This window comes from Rhinolophus sinicus, linkage group LG03, assembly GCF_036562045.2.
Source record: "Rhinolophus sinicus isolate RSC01 linkage group LG03, ASM3656204v1, whole genome shotgun sequence".
Classification (NCBI taxonomy): Eukaryota; Metazoa; Chordata; class Mammalia; order Chiroptera; family Rhinolophidae; genus Rhinolophus; species Rhinolophus sinicus.
In genome coordinates this window covers 71,042,395-71,067,880 of record NC_133753.1, presented here as the reverse complement: position 1 = coordinate 71,067,880, position 25,486 = coordinate 71,042,395, and the positions used below count along the sequence as shown (strand labels likewise).

General features: G+C 34.3%; 1 protein-coding gene across 1 annotated transcript; it reads right to left on the bottom strand.

The window, feature by feature from the left end:
• Positions 1 to 22,973: 22,973 nt before the first annotated feature.
• LOC109458871 (olfactory receptor 4F15) lies at positions 22,974 to 23,921 on the bottom strand. The gene has a single exon (XM_019752857.2). The coding sequence runs from the start codon at positions 23,910 to 23,912 to the stop codon at positions 22,974 to 22,976; it is 939 nt and encodes a 312-aa protein (XP_019608416.1). The 5' UTR covers positions 23,913 to 23,921.
• Positions 23,922 to 25,486: the final 1,565 nt, after the last annotated feature.

The following is a 25,486-nucleotide window of genomic DNA, read 5'->3' as shown; positions in this document are numbered from 1 at the left end:
AGAATCACTGAACCAGGCTAAAATTGCAGATTAAATATTCTTAGTAGGAAAAGAAATGCTTTTCAAAGTGTGGCTTGAATTAACAGATAAGGAGAGTCATATGATAAGAGGGTTAAAATTATGTTTACTACCCCTCCACATAAAGAGAACAGAAACTCTATAAGTAGGTTAAGAACACATAAGAAAATTACTATATAACATGATTGTATCTCAAATCCATGAAAAGAGAAGGAACTATTATATAATGGTGGAATAACTGGATAGCAATATGAGAAAAGTATTGGAGCTACACCTCATGCCATATTCCCAGACAATTTCTAAATTAATTTCAGCATAAATAATTTTTTATTATACAAATATTAAAGAACACATGAGTTAATAATGTTTTTATAATCCATGAATATGATAAAGATTGATAATATTAATTACATGAAGTTAATTTTTTAAATGCATGATAAAATTATGAGAAATGTAAAAATGATAAATGAGAGACTAGGGGAAAGTATTTGCAACTCACATCACAAAGAATAATTGCTATAATATATAAAGAACTTTTTTTAAAAACCAACAAACATAGAAAAATAGGCAAAATATATGAATTTACAGTTGACATATAAGGAGATATAAATGATCCTTAAATACATGAAAACGTATGTAAGCTCTCTCATGTTAAGATATATGCAGAGTAAAACTAAGCTGAAATATCAGTTTTGACCTATAAGATATCAAATATCTGACTTTAATAATTCAGGTAAAGCTATACAGAAAGGAGCACTCATATGCATTGTTGATGAGAATACAAAATGGTATGATCCCTTAGCAATATCTACAAAAAGTGCCACACTACTAACTTTTGACCCAACAGTCCTAATTCTAACCGAAGAATTCATTTGCAAAAATGCAAAATAACTGCACAAGTTTATTTGTTGCACCATTGTTTTTAATAGCAAAAGAATGGAAAACACTCAATGACAGTAAGAACTGTGAAAATTATGTGCATAAATTATACATAAAAGAACATTAATCAACTATAAAAATGAATGAGGAATATCTCCAAATTCTACTCTAAAGGAATCTACTGGGTATAAGTTAAGTGAAAGCAGTAAGATGCAAATGAATGTCTCTAGGATGTTAGTTTTTGTATTAAAATGGTAATACATATATTAAATTTATATGTGTATATAATTTATAAATATATATTTTATAAATACTTATATAAATATACCTTAAATGGCAAACAAAGTTAAAAGATGTTTTCTTATGGAAAGAGGAGGAAACAGGTCAAGGTTCAGGCATAAACACTAGACTGACTCTGGGTGGTGAACATACAATGTGATATATAGATGATGTATTATAGAGTTGTACACTTGAAACTTATGTAGTTTTGTTGATAACTGTCACTCCAATAAATTTTAATAAAAGCACTAGACTTTTCTGAATAAATCTTATTTCATAGTCTTGACATTGAAGTCATGTAAATGTTTTTACCTAATTCAAAATAAAATTAAATTAGAAGAAAAATAGCAATCTCTAAAAATCAAGTTCAAACCAAAACAAGTGGTTTAATGGTATCTCTGTCCGTGTGTGTGTTAATTGTCTATAATATGGAAATAAGAAGGCCCTTTCTAACTATAATTCAGATTTTGCTTTTTGACTCAGGTGATTGTGATGGTTAATTTTATGTGACAACTTGCCTATGCCACGGTACCCAGGTACTTGGTCAAACATCAGTCTAGATGTTGCTCAGAAGGTATTTTATAGCTGAGAATAACATTTAAAAAAATAAATGAATTTAAATCAACATTTAAATACATTTTTAGTAAAGCAGACTATCATCTATAGTGTCAGTTGTCTTATCCAATCAATTGAAGGCCTTAAAACTGACTGACATCTCCCGAGGACGAGGAAATTCTGCCTGCACTCTGCCTTTGGACCCAAGTTGCAACCATCAATCCTTCCCTGGGTCTCCAGCCTGCCAGATTTTGTACTTGGCAGGCTCCTCAATTGTGAGAGCCAAGTCCCTAAAATAAACACACACAGACACAAAAGCACAGACATCTTATCAGTCTTTTTCTCTGAAGAATCCTGACTAATAGATAAATTTACCATATTTTATCTATTTTCTATTCCATTGATTTCTTCTCTTAACTAATATTTCTTTCCTTCTGTATATTTGAATTTAATTTGCTTGACTTTTTCTAGCTTCGTAAGTGAGAAACTTGGATAATTCATTTAAAATTATTTCTTTTCTAATTTCAAAGCAATAAATTTCTAAGTTATGCTTTACTTGCATAACAAATTGTGATATAATTTAGTTCAAAATACTTTCCAATCTCCCTTGCCAGTTCTTCCTTAAAAGTATTTAAAAACGTGACACTTAATTTTAATATTCTTGGGCTCTTCTACATATGTTATGGTGATGATTTCTAATTTAACTGCATCATGATCATTGAAGAAATACTTTGTTAAGGTTCAAATCTTGAAGATTTTTTAGATTAACTTTATAATCTATTTTAGTAAACATTACATGTGCTCTTAAAAGGAATATGTATTCTGCTGCTGTTGGGTATAGTATAATTGCCAACTAGGTCAAATTGATAGATATTATTGCTCAAATCACCTTTGTTTTTCTGAATTTTGTTTGGTTCTATCAATTACTAAAACAGAATTGTTAAACTATCTAATTATGATTGTGGTTCTGTCACATACGAAGGTCTGACAACTAAGTTCGCGAATTTGTTGCAACAATGTTGCTAACCTTTTTTTGATATCAGAGGGATTATTCATTATGAATTTGTAGCAACTGGACAAACAGTTAACCAAGGTTACTATTTGGAAGTGCTGAAAAGGCTGCATGAAAAAGTTAGATGACCTGAAATTTTCACCAACAATTCATGGTTCTTGCATCACAACAATGCACCTGCTCACACAGCACTGTCTGTGAGGGAGTTTTTAGCCAGTAAACAAATAACTGTGTTGGAACACCCTCCCTACTCACCTGATCTGGCCCCCAATGACTTCTTTCTTTACCCGAAGATAAAGGAAATATTGAAAGGAAGACATTTTGATGACATTCAAGACATCAAGGGTAGTACAATGACAGCTCTGATGGACACTCCAGAAAAAGAGTTCCAAAATTGCTTTGAAGGATGGACTAGGTGCTGGTGTTGGTATGTAGCTTCCGAAGGGGAGTAATTCGAAGGTGACCACAGTGATTTTCAGCAATGAGGTATGTAGCACTTTTTCTAGGCTGAGTTTATGAACTTAATTGTCCGACCTCATACGCACAAGAATTGATAACAGGTACTCCAACAAAATGTACAAGGTGTAAATTGGCATAGCCACTATGGAAAACAGACTGGAGGTTCCTCAAAAAATTAAGAATAGAATTACCATATGAGCCAGCAATCCCTCTTCTGGGTATCTACCCAAAAAATCTGAAAACATTTATCCATAAAGATATAAGTGCCCCTCTGTTCATTGCAGCATTATTCACAGTGCCCAAGACATGAAAACAACTAGTGTCCTTTCACAAATGATTGGATAAAGAAGATGTGGTACATATATGCAATGGAATATTACTTGGCCATAAGAAAGGATGAAATACTGCCATTTGTAACAATGTGGATGGATCTTGAGATTATTATGCTAAGCAAAATAAGCCAGACAAAAAAAGTCAAAACCATATGATTTCACTCATATGTGGGATATAAAATGGAAAGCAACAAACAAAAACTCATTGACACAAACAACAGTTTAGTGTTTACAGGGTAAGGGAGCGTAGGTATGGTAGTAAAGGGCAAAGAATGCCATATATGTAGTGATAGAAGAAGAACTGACTCTGGGTGGTGAAAACACAATGCAATATATAGAGGATGTATTGTAGAATTGTACAATTGAAACCTGTATAATTTTACTAACCAATGTCACCCCCACAAATATAATTTAAAATCAATTAAGCTATAAATTTGTTTTGTGTCCATTTCTGTATCATGTTTTATTTTGCAATTAAAAATAATAAATAAATAAAATTAAAGTCAAAGCATGGTGAACAAAAATGGCAGTACAAAACCTGCAACCTATAACCACTTTTGTCACTCTTCTCTGTAGGCCTACATTCAATTACCATTGATGGAAACCAATCTCATCAGTGCATGAATATTTTTAATACTGAAAGGCTCTGAACAGAGGAAAATGTGCTCCTCTGCCTCAGGGCATAAGGCAACTGCATCTTTAGGGAGTCAGAACAACTGAGAAAATTTCTGTGTGTTGCATAAATTCTCCCCTGTGCAAAGAGGTACACAAAATACTGCCATCATAAAGGCAGTTAATTAACAGCACTAATTGTGCTTGGGTAGTGACCAAGTGGAACTTCAGAGACTTGGTATTGCTAGCCAGAAATCAGTCTGCTATGGGAATTGTCTCCTAGAATCATTTTGGTTTTCCCAGGATAACAAAGGGGAAAAGAGGCTAATGGGTCACTTGGGGGTAGCATTTCTTTCTGTAAATCACCATTTACTTCCCCTACTAAGATTTTTTTTGACCATGAAGCCAAAAGACAGTCCTTGAATAACAAAGAAAATAGATAATAATTTAAATAACAGAGAGGGAAAATTGCATCAACAATTGAAGTATTACAATCTCCCTCAGCCTTCTTCTACAGTAAACTAAGAAGTTGGCAGATCAACCTTATTATATGTACACTAGCTTTGGGTCTAAGTTTGTAGTCACCCAAATAAAGCAAACTGTCACAGGCACTGTCAGCCATCTGAGCTAACATATTAAACACAGAATCATTGCTTAATGCCATAACATCATAAAATATGTTCAATCCAAAATTATACTCCTTCCATCTGGTCCAACACCCTTAGATACCATTCTCATACATATGATCCAGATTTCTGTTGATATAAATATGTAAAATCTTGCAATTCTTTTGGTATGTATTGCATCTTCTAATGCATCTCATTTGGTCCCTGACACATTGGAGCTTTCTGGGATGTGAGTCTGGTTATAGGACTAAGAGTAATGTGAAAAAATGGTAGCAGAAACTCAGGATTATCAGCAGTCCCCTGTACGGCGACCAGCTCAAGAGAGGTCATTACAGTTTCTTCAGATAATCAGAGACAAATCTCTTCAGATAAAGATGTTTCCAGCAGTAAAAAAGGATCAGAAAAATTCAGATAATTCAAGTTTCCTAGTTGTATTGGAATCTGCCAATATTCCCATTTTGATTTTCAAGGTTTTACCTCTTCCCAGTCAATCTCAGAACTTTAACACACAGTATGAGGCTGAGAACTCAATTTACCTTGTAATTCAGCCATCCACATATTAGAATTTTTACCCCCAGAAGACATAATCCAGCAGTTACAAAAGATAAAAGTTTATTTTAAGACAGTCATAGAGTCTTTCTGGTCTTTTACTTGATCTTGACATGGGAATTTGTACTGTCATGGTCTAGCTTTCATATCAGGGTAGTGCTGTCCTTGTAAAATGAGTTTGGGAGTATTCACTTCCCTTCAATATTTTTGGAAGAGTTTGAGAAGGATTGACATTAATTCTTCTTTAAATATTTTGTAGAAATTCCAGTGAAGCCATCTAATGCGGGGCGTTTCTTTGTTGGAAAGTTTTTGTTTATTTATTTATTTTATTTATTTTTTGATTACTAACTTAATCTTCTTACTCATTAGTGGTCTGTTCAGATTTTACATTTCTTTACAATTTAATCTTTGTAGGTCACATGTTTCTAAGACTTTGTCCATTTTTTCTAAGTTATCCGATCTGTTGGCATATAATTTTTCATAGCAATCATTATGATACTTTGTTTTCTGTTTTTACCATTTGTAATGTTTTCATTTATAATTTTATTTATTTCGGTCTTCTCTATTTATTAGTCTAGCAAAAGTTTTGTCCATTTTGTTTATTTTTTCAGCATACCAGCTCTTAAATTTTCTCAATCTTTTCTGTTGTTTTCTACTCTATATTTCATTTATTTTTACGCTAATTTTTGTTATTTCCTTTCTTCTGTTAGCTTTGGTCTTTGTATTTTTCTAGTTTCTTGAGGTGTAAAGTTAGGTTGTTAATTTGAGATCTTTTTTTAAGTTTATTGGGATGACAATTGTTAGTAAAGTTATATAGATTTCAGGTGTACAATTCTGTAATACATCATCTGTTCACCACCCCAAATCAGTTCTCTTTCCATCACCATATATTTGATCCCCTTTACCCTCACCTACCATCCACCTGCCCCCTTGCCCTCTGGTAACCACTAAACTATTGTCTGTGTTTATGAGTTTTTGTTTCTTCATTTGTTTGTTTTTTTCTTTTGTTGTTTTCAGTTTTATATACCACATATCAGTGAAATCATATGGTTTTCAACTTTTTCTGTCTGACTTATTTTGCTCAGCATAATAATCTCAAGATCCATCCATGTTGTATCTTATTTTTTCATAATGCAGTCATTTATTACTATAAACTTCCCTCTTAGAATTGCTTGTGTTGCATTCCATAAGTACTGGTATATTGTGTTTCTTTTTTCCATTTGCATTTTTGTAATTTATTATTTTATTTCCCTTTTGATTCATTGATTGTTCTATATGGTATTGTTTAATTTTCACATATTTGTGAATTTTCCAATTTTCCTTCAGTTATTGATTTCTAGTTTCATATTATTGTGGTCAGAAAATATTCTTGAAGTGATTTCAATCTTATCAAGTTTGTTAAGACTTGTTTTGGGGCTTTACATGTGATCTGTACTGTCTGTCCTTGAGAAGAATGTATTATTGTGCTACAGTTGGATGAAAATTTCTATATACGTCTTTTAGGTCCATTTGATCTATACTGTTGTTCAAATCCACTGTTTCTTTATTGACTTACATCTAATGATTTATCTATTGTTGAGAGTAAGGTATTGGATTCCCATACTATTATTGTATTGCTGTCTACTTCTTCCTTCTGTTCTGTCAATACATGCTTTGTACATTTGTGGTCTGATGTTGGGTGCATAAATATTTACAATTGTTATATCTTCTTAATTAATTGACCCCTTTATCATGATACAATGACTTTTTTGTCTTTTGTGACAATTTATTTTAAGTCTCCTTTGTCTAAGTTCCTGTGCTCTTTGGGTTACCATTTGCATGGACTATCATTTTCCATCCATTTACTTTCATTCTACATGTGTTCTTAAAGCTAAAGTGAGTCTCTTATAGGCGGCATATAATTGGATCATATTTTTTTATCCATTCAGTAATTAATTCTATATCTTTTAATTGGAAAATTTTAATCCTTTTACATTTAAAATAATTATAGGTAAGTGCAGACTTATTGGGGGTTTTTTGCTCATTGTTTTCTAACTGCTTTGTGTTTCCTTCATTCCTTTTATTCTCCCCCTGCTGTCTTCCTTTGTAATTTTTTTTTGTAGTGATATGCTTTAATTCCTTTCTCTTTATATGCTGAATATCTACTACAGGTTTTTTATTTGTGTTTACTATGAGGCTTTATTATAACACTTCTTATAATTATAACTGCCTATTTTAAGCTGATAACTTAATTTTGATCACAAACAAACATTTTACACTTTCACTTTTAGCTCCCCATCCACACATCACTTTATATTATTGATTTCATGATTTACATCTTTTGATTTTGTGGATATTAATGTGATTACTTTTATTACTTTTGTCTTTTAACTTTTTTCTTTATTTTTTCTTTTTAAAATTTTTTTTTTATTAGTTTCAGGTACACAAGACAAAGATGTCTTTTAACTTTTATTAAATGGTTGAAAGTGATTTATGCACCATCATTAAAATAGTAGCATATTATATATTGGGCTATATATTTACCTTTAATAGTGAGTTTTATACTTTAATTTTTTCATCCCATTAATTAGCATACTTTTGTTTCCATCTGAAGAACTCCCTTTCACATTTTTTATAAAGGGTGATGAACTCCCTCAACTTCTGTTTTTCTGGGAAAGTCTTCATCGCTCCACTTCTAAAGGACAGCTTTGCCAGGTATAGTATTCTTGTTTGGCAGTTTTTTCTCTTTCAGCACTTTGAATACATCATCCCACTCTCCTGGAACTGCAAGATTTCTTTTGAAAAATCCATTGACAGTTTTATGGTGGCTACTTTGTATAATATGAGTCACTTCTGTCTTGCTACTTTCAAAGTACTCTCTTTGTCTTTGACTTTTAATAATGTAGTTATAATGTGTCTGTATAAATCTCTTTAATTTCAACTTATTTAGAGTCCATTGGGCCTCATGATTCTGCATGTTGATTTTCTTCCCTAAATATGGGAAGTTTTTAGCCATTATTTCTTTAAAAGGCTTTATTTGCTTGATGGAGTCCCATACTTCCTGAGGCTTTAATCACTCTATTTCATTCTTTTATCTTTTTGCTCCTCTGACCATATAAATTCAAATAACCTGTCTTTAGGTTCATAGACTCTTTCTTTGGTCCAATCAAGTCTGCTTTTGAACCCCTCTAGTGAATTTTTTTAGTTCAGTTATTGGATTCTTCAGCTCCAGTATTTCTGTTTGGTTCTTTTTTCTATCATATCGATCTTCTTGTTGATACTCTCATTTTGTTCATATATTGTTTTCCTGATTTCATTTAGTTGCCTATCATGTTGTCCTGCAAGTCAAAGAGCTGTGTTTTTCATTTTTAAATAATTTTATTGGGGAATATTGGGGAACAGTGTGTTTCTCGAGGGCCCATCAGCTCCAAGTAGTTGTCCTTCAATCTACTTGTGGAGGGCGCAGCTCAGCTCCAAGTCCAGTTGCTGTTTTCAATCTTTAGTTGCAAGGGGGCACAGCCCACCATCCTATGCAGGGATTAAAACAGCAACCTTGTTGTTAAGAGCTCAGGTTTTAACCAACTGAGCCATCTGACTGCCCTTCTGGAAACTCATTGGCAGCTCATTGTCTTCAACCTAGTTGTGGAGGACATAACTCACTGGCCCATGTGGGAATCAAACCGGCAACCCTGTTGTTCAGAGCTCGCACTCTAACCAACTAAGCCATCCCCCTGTCCCTCAATGAGCTTTTTAAAGATAATTATTTTGAATTACTTGTCAGGCAATTTACAGATATCCATTTCTTTTTAATTAATTATTGGAGATTTGTTTTTCTTCTTGGATTGTATCATGTTTCATGATTCTTTATGCTCCTTGTAGATTTACTTTGTTGTCTGTGCATTTGAAGAAGCAGCTTCTTCCCCCAGTCTTTATGAACAGGTTTTGACTTGGAAAGACCATCACCAGTCAGCAGAGTTCAATATGAAACAACATAGAGGCCAGTCCCTCAGAGTGTGTGCTTTAAAGGCTGGGGACAAGGTCCTCTTCACTTCCTTTCATCCCTCCTGGAGGAAAAGTCTCAGTTTTGTGGTTTTTCCCCAGTGTCTCAGAACAGTACCAGCTGTAAGAGGATACCCATTCCTTTTCTTTATTGTTAGCTGACCCAGAAGACTGGGCTTTTCCAGTTTTTCGGCACTTAGTATGAGTGAGATAGAATATGGCTTCACAACAGGCACTCTGAATTTATGGGGATTAGGTCCCCTTTGCTTCCTTCTTGGAAAAAACAAATCCTCAGTTATGTTCTTATTCCCAATCTCACAGAGAAGTACCAGCTGTAAATGGAAGCCTTCTCCTTTCCCATGATCTCATCTATCCCAAGGGGCCAGGCTCTCCAGGTGATTCAGTGCTCAACACGAGGTGAGATTGGAACCTGCTGTCTTATGGGCCATAACACAAGTCTCCATAAATTTAAAAATATTTAAATAATACAAAGTAGATTATTGACTACAATGAAAATAAATTAGAATCAATTACAAAACGATATCTGGACATCTTCCATGGAAATAACTCATGTGTTAAAGAAATTAAGAGAAAAATTAGAAAGTATATTGAACTGAATGAATAGAAAACAAGATATATGAAAATTTGTGATGTAATTAGAGTAGTCCTTAAAGAGAAATAATAGAACTAAATGTCTGTATTAGAAAAGAAGAAAGATTTCAAATGAATGATTATCATTTCCATCTAAAGAAACTTTTTAAAAAGCAAATTAAAGACAAATAAAACAGAAGAATATAAATATAAACAATGAGAGCAGAAATTCTTGAAATAGAAAGCAGAAAAAAGAGAAAAATCAATGGAATGAAAACATGATTCTCTGAGAAAATCGAGAAAATTGAAAAACCTCTAGCCATGCTGATAAGATAAAAGACACAAACTACCAATACTCAGAATGAGAGAGAAGAAAATATTGCAGGCCTTAAAGATATTCTTAAAAATAATAAGGGAATATTGGAAACTACTTATTCCAATAAATTTGACAATGTAGATTAATGTATAAATTTCATGGAAGACAAAAACCACACACACACACACACACACAAAACAAAACCATCCAGTGGAATTATACCAATACTTCCACCTGAGAGATGGCCTGGTCCAAACTGACCATTATTCAGATGAAAAACCTGAGACTCGAAAATATTAATGGAATTGCTTATAGTCACACTAGTGCCAGAACGGGGGGACCAGAGCCCCGGTCTCTGTATTCCTGATCCAGAAATTACAGATCCTGTAGAAAATAACTGAAGAAGCAAGAGTGAAAAATCAAAATAAAAAATGTGATTTTTCTGAGTTAAAACTGACACCAAACAACAGCATGTATGCAAACTACCTATTATTTGCACTAAATTATTTTGCATGACAACTAAATAGAACCCAAAAAAGTGAACAATTAAATGTTAGAAGTAAACTGTACACAGAAATGAAATTATTCATTGCTGCCTTACGTTGAGTGTTCACTCTTCTTATTTTGGTGTTCATTGGAAGGACAAAACAGTGGTAAAATATTTGAAGGCATTTTTGTTATGGCACCATCATTTCTGCTTCTCTATATTTTACTCTCCTCAAAAGTCAATAAAAGTTCTCAATTATTTTATAAAGCTTTTCTTGACAGTTCCAGTTCTTAATGGTCAGAGGCTTTTTTTTCCCTAACTTCTGTATGTTACAAATTCAATAAATCATTAGAAAGACATAAACTGCACACATAATGGCTACAGTATAAAAGCAATATTCAATATATATCATATGAACAGTAGAGAAAATTATCTGTTGAATGTGTGAGAAAAACCAATAGAAGTTCAAACGAAGGACTAGTATTATCTAAAGAGGTCAAGGATTTCAGGTAGAGAATGAAATGAGATCTGTCCTTTTAAATAGCAGTGGTAAACACCTTGATCTGTAATTTGTAGACTCTTTTGCTATTAACATAATGCTTTAAATTTTTCATTTGTATATCACCCAAAGTTTAGAACTAGGTGTGGAAGTCAGTATATATTTTCAGAATGAAAGGTTGGTTAAAAACCCCTCCATACTTCAGAAGCCATGACTCCAGTGCTCTCCTCTCTCCATCATCTGTTCAGGTAGATTCCACATGCAAAGAGTTTGCTCATACTTTAATGTCATACCCAAAAAAAATTGTTGCCAAGACCAATGTCAAAGAACTTTGTTTCCCTCTGTTTTCTTTTAGTAGTTTTACAGTTTGTGATCTTACATTTAAGTTTTAATCCATTTTGGGTTAATTTTTGTGATGGTGTAAGATAAGAATCTAATTTCATTGTTTCTCCTTGGCTTCTTTTCCATGTAAATATACAGTTTTCCCAACACTATTTATTAAAGAGACTATGCTTTTCCTATTAAGTATTCTTTGCTCCCTGTCAAATACTAGCTGACTGTGTATGCGTGGGCTTATTTCTCGGCTCTTGATTCTGTTCTGTTGGTCAGTGTGTCTGTTTTATGTCAGTTCTATGCTATTTTGATTACATAGCTTTGTAATAAAGTTTGAAATAGAAAAATGTAATGTCTCCAGCTTTATTCTTCTTTCTCAGAATAGCTTTGGTTATTTAGGGGTCTTTTGTGGTTCCACAAAAACTTTAGGATTGTTTTTTTCTATTTCTGTGACGAATGCCATTGAAATTTTTATAGGGAATCCATTGAATCTGTAGATGGCTTTGGGTGATGTGCATATTTTTAAATATTTTCTTCCAATCCACAAACACAGAGTCTCTTTCCATTTATTTGTGTCTTCTTCAATTTCTTTCATCATTACCGTATATTTTTCAGTATTCAGATCTTTCACCTCCTTGGTTAAATTTATTTTTAAATATTTTATTCATTTTGATACTATTGTAAATGAGATTATTTTATTTCTTTTCAGATAGTTTGTTGTTAAGATATAGAAATGCAAGTGATTTTTGTATGTTGATTTTGTTTCCTGCTACTTTACTGAATTTGTTTATTAGTTCTAATACTTTTTTGGTGGAGTCTTTGGGATTTTATTTTTTTATTATTAATTAAAGTTTATTGGGGTGACAATTATTAGTAAAGTTACATAGGCTTCAGGTGTACAATTCTGTAATATATCATCTGTATATCACATTGTGTGTTCACTACCCAGAGTCAGTTTTCCTGCCATCACCATGTATTTGATCCGTTTTACCCTCATCTATGACCCCTCTCCTACCTTACCCTCCGATAACCACTAAACTGTTGTCTGTGTCTATTTATAAGATTAAATAATGTACAAACAGAAACAATTTAGTTATTTCTTTCCAATTAGGATGCTCTTTATTTCTTTTTTTTTGCCTAATTGCTCTGGTTAGGACTTCTAGTACTATATTGAACAGGAGTGGTAAGAGTGAGATTCCTTGTCTTATTCCTGATCTTAGAGAAAAAGTTTTCAAACTTTCACTATTGAGTATGATAGTCATTATGAATTTGGCATATGTGATTTTTATTATGTTCAGGTACATCCCTTCTATATCCAATTTGGTGAGAATATCATGAAAGGATGTTAAACTTTGTCAAATGCTTTTTCTGTATCTATTGAGATGATCATATGATTTTTATCTTTTATTTTATTAATGTGGTATATCACATTTATTGATTTACCTATGGGTATCAAATCATCACATTGTACCTTAAACTTATATATGTTACATATCAGTACTATCTCAATAAAACTGGAAAATACATATATAATCTGTTTTCTTAATTTTAAGTTCTATTTTACTGATGATTGTGAAAAGACTTATAAATGTAATCATTTAATGAGTTAACATGGCAACTATATTTTCAACAGAGAATTGCAGTTGTTCAATGAAGTTATACAAAATATATTTGTTATTAGAAGTACAATTTGTTCACTAAAGCTATAAAACTACTTACGACTACTCCTGTGATAAGAAAGCCCATTGCCATTAAGTTTTATAGATTTTCTTACTAGTCATAAGACTTTGGACTCTGAGTCTCCTATTCTCTTTGCAGCTCAACAAACTGCAATTCAATTCAATTCAAACACCAGAAAGCCTTTTTATTTCAGAATATGGTGTCTGCAACTCAGATAGCAGCTTTCAAAAGAGGACAATAGGACAGAATACTTTACCAGTGAATCATAGGTACACCAAAAACTTAAAGGTAGAATCTGTTCTTTGGGGTTTTCAGTGAGAGCTGCCAATTTCTAATTTGGGGTTTTCAGTGAGAGCAGCCAATTTCTAATTTGAGAGAGAGTCAATTTGTTTTGTTTTGTTCTTTTCTTTCCTGTAAATTTGCTGGAAATATTAATGAGATAAGGAAAAGGAAATTCATGTAATTACTGAGTAAGGACCCAAGGTCACGTAATGCTATGTAAAGCTGTACTTTTCCACTCATGAACTTTTATACAATCCTCAGTATCTAAACGCAGTTTTAGGAACTGAGAAAAGGAAATAAGAGCAATAAATTCTGAGGTGTAATAAATTCTTGGAAGCAAAACCAAATCACAAGAAATGGTCACACTGAACCATGTTGGTCACTCATGAAAAAAATCACAGAAATGGTGAAATGGACAAAAATCACCCCACTCTAATTTAACAAATGTTCTCTAAGCCATGCCTAATAAAAACCTCCACTAAAATTTGTTCAGGGAGTCACTACTGTAATAGTCTTAAAGCACTTGCTTTTGCTTCTAACTAGTCCCAATTTACATTCATTGGTGTGGTAAAATAAAAATTAAGAGACTGTAAAGGTGTTGAACGGAAATATTTTATTAAATCCAATCTAGCAACAGACTGAAAAATCAAAGATTGGTAGTTGGGAGAAAAAGTGGAGAAAAGGAGTAAGTTTGTTAATGCCAAAAGTCCACGATCTAACTCTGCCCCATCTGAGGGAAACAAAGTCTCTGACTTTTTGATTGGTTGGCAGTGTCCAGATGGATGGGATAAGTAAGCACTAACCCTCTGTGCTAGCTGTTGGTGGTATACTGCAGATGAGGTGCCAGAGTCTAGATTGTGTCACTCAGTCAGGTCTAAACAAGTGCCTGCAAGGCTAGTTTGCCAGGATAGAGAAGTTAAAAAATAATTTTCAGAAAGCTAAACTCATGATGCTCATATAAAATCATTAATTCATGAGGGAAATATAGTAAGATGTTAAAACCAGTTCAAATTGGGATTTGACTTACAGAGATGTATATTCTCTACTGGACCAAATGTATTTGCATTGCCATGAACAGAAATCATTTTCATTGCTCAAAAACATGTGCATTGTTATCAGTTTTCTACAATTCTATCTATAGGGTTTTAAATAGCCTAATCAAAGAATGTTCTACATTCCTGTAGAACAACATAATCCCAGAGGATCCCCTAAACAACGCCCAGCATTTCATTGAATGGGCACCCAATAATCTCTGTGCCAATTTCCAAATCATACTCAATTTTTCCTAACAGAAAATATTTCCCTGTTGCCTTGAGTAAGATCTGCTTAGACTGAGGTAGCAAAGCCAGTCTTTCCTCTAGTGCAGTCAAATGATGTTGAAAGGAGAGGAAAAATTCTTCTCTGAGGCTTCCATTGGCCAACTCAAGCTGCCTCACGGCGAAGAAATTGGTCTGCAAGAATACTGAAAGTACTGTCCCAAGGTGATTGGATTTGAGTGTGTTCTTCATGAAATAAAGTTGTAAATACTCAGTTGAATCCTAAGGCTGACACAGTGTGAAACAGGTTTCTCTATTTGACTCTGATATAAGAGATAAACAAAAGCATTGTCAACATGTTTTCTAGTGCTTTCACCTCAAACACTTCTTATACAAGCAGAAGTTGATTTTGAAGGGGAGGGAAAAGGTGGTCTCAGAAGATAAATGTTATAAAACATTTGTCAAGTCACAAATTCTTGAAAGGTGGACTTCTTTTGCTCCAAACATGGATACAATTATTCACAAAACAATCACATAAAATTGTCAGATTATCAAGAAAAAATAATCAAATCAAATTAAAAATCATTTAAAAACTACATATAGAGAGTACAAGAATCTTATCAAAAAACTGCAGAACAAATTATAAAAATGTATGTGGGAAAACAAAAGTTCCTGTATTTTTTTTCTTTCTTGCACTTTCTCTTACTAGAAGAAATAACTGAATTCTCTGTCTTTGAAGCTTGGTGTAGCCGTAGGAATAATTGTTTATAATAGCAATTTTCTCCCCTCTTCCTTTCCCACTAGCGCAGCGAATCACAGATAATAAATATCTTGCTTGAGGGTTATTCCTCCCATTTGTAACTAGTGACCTATAGGAAATTAAAACCCAGTAGGGGTACAGCTCAGTATACATGGCTGATACAGATAAAACACAAAAATGTGCTAAAAAGCCAAATAATATAGACAAACTTGTATTTAAATATTTTGAAAATATAGAAATAACTCACATGAGAGAGGACAAAAAGGGTAAAACTAAATTAGCAAATAAGTCATTATTTGGCTTCAAACCAGACAAGACTGATTTACAACATAAACTAACTTTCTCATTTTAGCTTTAAAATCAACAAAAATCCTCTTCTGGCAAAGGAAATTGGATAAATTCCAAGGCTATTGATGGGAAGTGGTAAGAATGGAGCTGAAAAATCTCTTTGGGGATTATATTTTTTCCTTTTTAGATGAGGACTATACCTTCAGGGAAAATACTAACTTATCTTTGAAAGATATTTACATGAATGCAACATAGCTGACTAGAATGTTTACATGAATTTGCCAGGTTTGTTTGTTTTTTTAAAAAGGCTGGATGACTTTTGTCATTCTAGGATAATGTATTTTGAGTATACTAGATATTAAAGTCCTTAAAACTAATTGAATTGCATTATCACAAATTGAGTTATTCATTTAAAATAATTAACTTGAGGGTTTTCAGTTTGTTGTATTAAAAGAAATAAAAATGTATTGAGTGCTAACTAATTTCAATAAAAGACAGAAGAACTCTTTTAACTCAAAAATGGACTCAAGATTTTTTCGTGTTAAGAAATCAAATAAAAATAAGAAACAAAGACTAATGTGCAGACACACACTAGGAGAAAGTGTCTAGCCTCCTTTCAATCTTGCTTTGAGGCTACTACCACTGTGGTTTCTGATCTGAGAGAATGAAGTAAATAGACACCCCCTGGCCTGCTATTTCTGCAGTAAAGATGAATTTTAAAATTCACATTACAAGTGTTAAAAATCTTCACATTTTAGAACTTTTTATAGTATTTTTGCTTATGACCAGAAACGAACAGTAGAATTTTTTTACATTCTCAGTTTAGGAATTTCCTAAATAAAATGTTCTAAAGCATTTATTAGTAAACATAAGGATTGTTATGCAGAAATATCCTACTCAAATAAAGAAATCTGCTATGATAATTAAACTGTATTGTTGACTTACTGCAGAAAGGGAGACCACCATTCCAAATTAGAGGAAGGGAGGTAATGCAGGCAAAGCGAGGTTCTGGGTGCAGAAAAAAGTGTTATGTGAATGACAAGATATTCCCTGGCTGTAGTTACACAATTGATGGAAATGGTTGTTTCGGTTCTCAGTCTTGCATAACTGATGACTACTCTGGCCAAACCAAAGGGTCAGAAAAAAAAGTAGTCTCATTCCTGATCTACATCATTGTCAGGATCTCTGATGCATTGTTGTCACAGAAACAATAGTTTGGAGTACAATTAGGGAATGATCTCCATGCTCCTTTTGTCAAATGATGAGTTAGTGAATCATGTCATATGACAGTGGTTGTATAACAGCATTTAAAACTTTGGAAATTACTTGCAGTTTCAATGCACAGAAATTCAGGAACATAATGATTAAGTATTACAGAATGTTTCAGTGACATAATTTAAAATTACTAACCTCAGGCTAAGGTAATGTGTCCCTGAATCTATTTACCTACTTTAGTGAGCCAGGTAAACCATCTTCTTCAATTTAGAGATTAATTGTTCTATCTGGCTCATATATTTACCCAAGTGTAGCAAAAAGTGCTGCAATAATACAGGCATAACTTACCTGGCTAGCTAATAGAAAATATAAAGCTATCTGTTTGTCTATTATCACATACCTAAAATGTTAATACTTATGTATTGAGTCTCAAGAGCTGTCAGAGTTATGTATAACTTTGGCTAAGGTTAATACAAATTTCTGATCACATTTTCCAATTTATAATCCCCGTATAGGAATCTCCATTTGGACAGTGCCAAAAAAAGTGAATCAGTGATTCCTTTGGGAAATTTCCAGGTTTTAGGTCAATTGCAAGTTTTTCTCGGGAGAATGAGAAAAAGATGGTCATACCTGTTGATGATAATACTGAGTGTAGTATTTGGCTACATCTGTTTGCAACAAAGTGGAGTCTTAACATCAGGTGATATTCTTAGATGCACAGATTGGCCTGTTGCTAACTCATAAGGAGAGAAACTGTGAGCAAGGGAAGTTCAAATATTTCTGAAAGTTTGGATAATTTCAACTTGAGAATTCCATTTGTCTTTTCTGCTAGAGGCCAGAAGGTTGGAGACGGTATGAATAACGGAGCTTTTGTGTAAGTGATAATACCTTGCAGAGCTCTTTAATGAGAGTTTCATGATTCCTCACGTGGGAAACATAAAACTGAGTAAAATTTTTCCAGTGTCAGAGCCATAGATCTGTAACAGAGTAAGACTTTGATCATTCTGAAAACAAGCGTACAAAAACAAAAATATATTCATATCCCATTGCAAGAACTAATAATAGGAAGTCAATTTGGAAGTATTCAAATGGGCTATGAGATTTTAGCTCCCACACTTGCCCAATTTTTAGCGGTTTACCAGGATTATATTGTTAGAAGACGGGCATATATTAAAGGTATTCTATGTGATTTTTCTAAAATTTTCCTGGCAGTATTCATTTAGAATTATAGTCAATTTATTCTTACAATGGTGGTTGAGTTCATGTAAAATCATAACAAGACTCTACTTAAAATCATCTTGGGCTACAAGACAGGGAATGCCAGAGATTATCTTTGTGTAATTTACATCTATATCATTTCCAATATTTTTTCTTTGATGTTCGAAACTAATTTTGACATTCTATAATGACTCCATCTTACTCCCAAGTTCTATTTGGAGACAGTAGCAAGTGGAAGCACCTTTGTAAGGGCCTTATAGTATTACTTCCTGCAATGGGACATTCTCATTTATACAAAAACTCCATTGTTCATACCATCTCCCGTCTTCTGGCTCAGTGGAAAAGAGAAATGTAATTCTCAAATTAAAATTAATCACACTTTCAAAACATTTGAACTTCCTTGGCTCATAGTCTTTCTCCTTATAAAGTAATTAATTGCAATGCTTTTTAATTTAACATGCTCCTTTAAATTTTACCTGGTGTGGAGACAATAAGGGAATTTGCAAATCCTTGATCAGAATGGATGAGGCTGGGCTCTAAAAATGTTAGCTCATACCAGCCTAAAGCATAATAATAATAAATACCATACATCAGAGACTCATACGTCCAGGTTACAAATAGTAATTTTAATTAAATGACTACTAAGAGATAAAAATAGAGGTGCCTAAACTACATCCACATCTAGGGATTTTCACAACATTCTTCTGTGACTTCTCCTTAATGTGCTTTTCCCCTTGACTTTGGAAGCCTATTAATCTAATCAATCAGTACCATGTAGATTTGTTCAGAACATAAGGTCAATTTGCCCTTTATTCCAAACTGTTGCTAAATCCACATGGAGGAAGTCTTTTTCTCATTTCATTTTTTTTCTCTCTTCCACTAACTTATGATGAAAATAGACTTTCTTTCTCCAAAGACCCAATTCACTAGGACTGCAAATTTCCAAAGTCAAGGGCAGCTTATAATATTTATATAGCATCTATCCAGAAGGCCTGGAACACTACTGTGCATACAGTAGACAGTTATCATTAAGAGGCACATAAACCAATTATATGAATTCTGCTATATTTTCCCATGTAAATATTATCATATTTGCCTACTTCATTAAAATGCTAAGAGAATTTTAACTTTCTTCTGCATGATTGGGTTTCAGTGCAATGTAGGACATTATTCGTGACAACTCCAGTTGGTCTCACTCGTATTTTCAACGATAACTACACACGGTTAAAACTGGACTCAACCAGTCCAAAGTGTATTTTCTTATGAATTATGCAGAGAATTAGCGATTCCCTTTGTAACCTCCATTTTTAAAGTGTACAGCAGTAGCATGTGAAAGCATCCTAGTATCTCCAATGGTAACAAACTCAGAGGTTGACCCAAACTCATTCAATGAATAAAGGATCTACAGACCACTAAGAAGATATACTTTCCTATCAGAGAGGATAACATGTATAATGATCTATAGGTTCACCAAAGACATACTAGGGAAAAGGCAATTTTTGAGACTAAAACTCATGGCTTAGAATTCTTTTAGAGGCCAAGTATGAAGGCAAATAATAACCACCAGGGATTATGATTTACATAGCCTAGCAAAATGCCTTTGTCAAGGTTCAACATCAAAAATCTGTGAAATGTACCAAAGTTTAAAATATGTTTCAAATGTATTTGACTATTTTAGTAGCTTCTTTCATTATTATATTATAACATTTATTATTAAAAATATTAAAATTACAGATAAATGCAAGAGGATAATAAAAGACCACTTATATCCCCCCAGGGAGAAATATCACTATTAACATGTTGGCTTATGTACATACATTATTTTAAAAACAGGTCAAATTTTAAATCTTGTTTTGTTATCTCTTTTTTCACTTACTACTCTGTCTTGAGCAACTTTCCATGTTAATTAATATTTAGTATATAATGGCTGAGCTCTATGCACATAATATAATTCTACTGTGTTCATAACATAATTTATTTCATTGGAAATTATTTTATCATCAATAAGGAATCGACATATTTATCATCAATATGGGGGCAGAGAATTGGCTCTAAATGAAGAAAGGTAAGCTAGGCCTGTCCAGTGATAAATAGTAAACAAATTTTGTAGGAAGAAAAATAATGTAATGGTTAAAAATCCAGCCTCTGAAACCAGACTGCCTAGATCTAAACTCAAATCTACCATTTACAAATATTAGACAAGTTATTTAACATCTCTGTTCCTCTACCTCCCAACTTGTAAAATGGGGTGATAATAATATCTGCTTCAAGGATTGCTATGAGGATTAAATGAGTTAATACAGGTAAAAAGCTAAGAGTAGTGCCTGGCACATAGTATGTACTTTGTAAATATTTACCATTATTATTTTTATCAATGACTGCAAAAGGAAGTAAACGATTAAATCTTCAGCTTGACAGGTGACACAAGGCAATGAAGGCACGTACCACAATACTGTGAAAAGATGATGGAGATACATCACAAGATATTTGTGTGGGGGTGGGGGAGTACAAAGTAGAAGGTAAGTTTAAAGTGCATTAGAAGATAAAACAAATTTTATTTTTAAGCTGATAGACTCCAAGCAAATGGTTACAATCCAGGAAAGGAACCCAGGCTAATTTTTTAATTGATAAAGCCTTTCAAATATCATCTCACTTAGTCATAACCATAAATCTGTGAGTTCTATTGCAGCCTTTGAAGAAACTGAAATTCAGAAAGTGACTTAGGTAAGATAACACAGCGTGTGAATTGGTGCTGTTAGAACCAGAATTTCTGAATTTTAACTGCAAATTTTGTGTGATGCTATACTGCACTTTATTTTAGACTCTTGTTTTAAAACAAAGATGTGATATTTGGGGAAATAGGCAGATCTGTATTTTATGCACCCTAAATCTGCCCTGCCTCCTGTTTTTGTAAATAAAGTTTTATTGGAACTCAGCAATGTATATTCATTTACGTGTTGTCTATGGCTATTTCAATACTTCTAGAGCAGAACTGAATGGTTGCAACAGAGATTACATAACCCACAAATCCAAAACTATTTACTATCTGGCCCTTTACAAAAAAGTTTGTCAACACCTCATCTACTTGATTGAAAAAGAAGTCGAGAACATTCTTCAACACATGGAACAAAGCATGAAAGCAAGATTTGTGAATTAGAATGTGTATGTAACCACAGATCCTAAAGATGATTGCTACATTTTACTCAACCAAAAGGTGAAATAAGAAAGCAGAACAGGAGAAAAAGGAGATGTGGGATACAAACAGATAATGAATTTTAACAAGTGTACCAATTACAGGGCAGTATAGCTTGAAAACAGTAATATGGTTCTCCTGAGAAACAAACTTATTTACATCATTATTTAATATGTGTGAAAGATATTATTGGCACGATTATTTGGGAACTGAAAAGTAAGGGTTAATATTATCTTGATTTTTATGCCTTTGACATAAAAGTCCCTCTTTCTTTTCAGGGAAGAACATCGCCCATTCTTCAGTGAGAACAAAATAGACTCAGCATGTGGTGGTGACGGTCCATGAACACTCAGTGATGTACAGCACAAAGACAATCCCAGTTCCAGTCTCCGATGACGATGTAAAAGGGTCCTAAACTCACCCTCTCCCACAAACATACAACAACTTCCTCTGAGAAAAACCTGAAACCTGCCTGAGTAACTCATACAGGTAGAGCCAAGGAGAGAAGGCCCACATCTAAGCAGGTAGGGGAGGCTGCATCACAATCGCACCGTACACCCCACAGCTGGCTCAGAGACCCACAGTCAGGAGGGAAATCAAAACAGGAGCTTCTCCTTGAGGTGCAAAGGGTTCAAACCCCACATCAGGCACCCCCAGCTTTTAAGACCCACACCTGAGAGACAAGCCCCTAAAACATCTAGCTTGAAAACCCACGGGGCTCATGTCCACGAGACCCTCAAGGCTATAACGATCTGAGAAATGGCTTTTCAAGGGCACGTGCACTGGAACTCACCTGCCCTTGGGCCCAGCGTGGCAGCAGTGATCAAGGGTTGTCCCGACTCGGTGTGAGAGAGGCTCCTTTGCTTTTTTGCTTGTCATAGAGCATTAGTCTGAGAGGCAGGCTTCAGGTCTGGCCACATGTCAGACGGACGTGCTCTCAGAACACAGGCAGGTGCCTGCCATCTTTGCGCTCTCTCTCAGTCTCACACAGCTCACAGTTATCGCCCAGACAGGCACTTGTATACTCGTCTGGAGCCCCGATTTTTGCAAAGGCCGCACAGAAGATGGCCTGGCACTGGTGGTCAGCGGGGCTTACGCTCATGGTCCTACAGGACTGTATATATTTGCCTACTTTTAAAGCTGCTACCTGAGGGTCTGAATCCCAATCATGGTGAATAAAGGTGCTTACTGAGATCTTTCCCTTTGGGACACTGACAGCTCCGGACACACCCTCAACTACTGGGAGCCATTAAAAATAAAACAAGCTGCTTGGAAATTACAGAGGTTTGAGAGAAAACCAAGAGCTAGGGTAGGGTCGAACAGTAAGGTTTATCTCTAAAATGAAGCAACTCCTTTAAGACTGGAGAGGTGGCTGTTTTACCTAATGCATGGAAGCCAACACAGAGTCAGCAAAATGAAGAAACAAAGGAATGTGTTTCAAACAAAAGAACAAGATAAGACCTCAGAGAAATGGTGCATTCTTCATGAGAAGTGGCTATGAGGGACAAAAAAATTGTAAATAGTCACTTGGAAATTTTGTGTTTCAATAAAGCCATTTATTGATTTTTTCTAAAACCTGTAAGCTTACTGAATACTCTCCTCATCGCCACTTTCATCTCTCTGTTCCTGAGCGTGTAAATGACTGGATTTAGAAACGGAGTTAAAACTGCATCAAATACGCCTAGAAATTTATCCAGATGTGTTGAAGAAGAGGGCCACATATAAAAAAAAATCAATGGACCAAAGAATAAAACCACGACAATAATATGAGCTGACAGTGTGGAAACAGCCTTGGATGAACCACCTGAGGAGTGTTTCTGTAGAGTGGCCATGATGAAGATGTAAGAGAGGATGAGCAAGGAGAAAGCACCCACGGAAATGAACCCACTATTAGCAGTGACCATGAACTCCAGTTTATAGGTATCTGTGCAAGCAAGTTTGATGAGCTGAGGTATGTCACAATAAAAGCTGTCTATTACATTAGGGCCACAGAAAGGCAAGTTTACCACAAATGCCAATTGGGCCAAAGAATGAATGAGACCAATGGTCCAGGCAACCACTAAAATCAAAATGCACATTCGTGGGCTCATGATAGTCAAGTAGTGGAGAGGCTTACATATGGCCACATATCTATCAAAGGCCATGGCAATGAGCAGCACCATCTCAGTGCCCCCAACAGCATGACTAAAGAAGATCTGAGCTATACAACCCCCAAAGGAGATGACCTTCCGCTTCCTGAAAAGATCACAAATCATCTTGGGTGCTGCAATGGAGCAAAATATCAGGTCAATTATGGAGAGATTGGCTAACAGAAAATACATGGGGGAATGTAAATAAGGATCGGAAGTCACAGTGACCACTATGAGGAGGTTTCCCATAATACTAAATACATAGAAGAGACAAGACAAGCAAAAAATAAGAAGCTGGATCTCCCAGGAACTGGAGAGTCCCAGGAACACAAACTCAGACACCACAGAGTAGTTGGCTCCATTCATTGGCTCATTTGGTAGGTGCACTCGCCTGTTACCTAAAGGAAGAAAATGACACTACTCAAATTAATACTATTATATTAATACCCTCTATGAAAAAGTATATAAATTTTGGAAGTCGAATATTACCTGAGCATTTCACAAAAATCAAATAACATCCTGTTGGCCACTATTGCTGTCATTACACATGAGGGTAACTAAGTTGTCAGGTGGTCTTGCTAGCACAAGGAACGGTGAGTGATCTAGTGGACTGGTAGCCATGGGTGCACCTGATGAAACCATAAACAAAGGGCATTCAATGTTAAATTTCTTTATCAGTATGATCAATGTTAGCTATCTTCTCCCTGGAGGAATAATAATCAATTTTATATACTAGATAGGCCAAAGAGGACTATTCTTTGACAAAGAGACTTATAAGATCCTGTGACTCTGATTTTTTATTCCTGAAGCCAGACATTACCCTTTTTATTTTATACTCCCCAAAATATGATTAATTCATTAATATCCAAATCAAATGGTAACTCATCTGCCTAACCTTCCTCATGACCTACCTATACATCCACATTTACTATTTAGAGTTGGTCACATGTCTTTTTCCTCCATATGATTGTAAACTGCTCAAGGTTATAAATCATCATGACTTTACATTTTTGTCCCCATATAGTACCTTGCAAATATTGGATAGTAAAAAAAAAGATTTTGAATAAATGAATGATTGGACTGAATTAGGTTCTATCTATTAATATTAACTCATTTCCTTCAAAAAACATTTATCAAGCACCTACTATGTACCAGGAAGTAGTCTAAGCACTAGGAATATAGCCAAGAACAAAATAGACAAAAGTCCCTATCCTCAGGCATTTACATTTTGGCAGAAAAAAGAGATGATTAAAAAAATAAATATTCAAAAAGATATATAGGGTTTCTGTCAATGATTTCACTATGGAGAAAAATTAAGCAAGAAAGGTGAATACAGTAGTATGGGTACTATTTTTATAAAATAGAATTGATGTGAAACTTCTTGCTGATAAGTTGACTGATCAGAAAGCTAAAGAAGGTGAATGAGCAAGCCATACATGTATTTGGGGGGCAATATTCCAGGCAGAGATAACAGCAAGAGTAAAAGCTCTGAGGTGTGAGCTGACTTGGTATGTTCAAAGAACTACAAGGAGACCAGAGAGGTCAACCATGAGTGTTTGGGGGATGGAGCAGGGGAAGTAGAGTGTATAGTAGGGCCTTATAAGCTGTAGGACTTTGGTTAGTATTCGAATGAGATAAGCAACTGGAGTTTAAACAGCGAAAGAACAAAATCTAGCCTACATTGTTAAAAGATCACTTCGAATGCTGCATCATTGAATACACGTTAGAGTCTCAAGGATAGAACCAGGGAGATTATTAGAAGCTATTGCAACAATCCAAGCAAGAGATGATGGTGTCTTAGATCAGATTGATAAAGATAGAGGTAATGAGAGGTGGTTATATACTGGATATACTGACATGATGCATGGTGAAATTTCCAGGGCTTATAAATAACCCTGGCCATTTAGAGATTATGAAATAGCGCATCTCATTTCAGAGTT

Coding starts and splice junctions, on each gene's coding strand:
- LOC109458871 (XM_019752857.2), bottom strand. CDS start 23,912: ATGAATGGAGCCAACTACTCTGTGGTGTCTGAGTTTGTGTTCCTGGGA.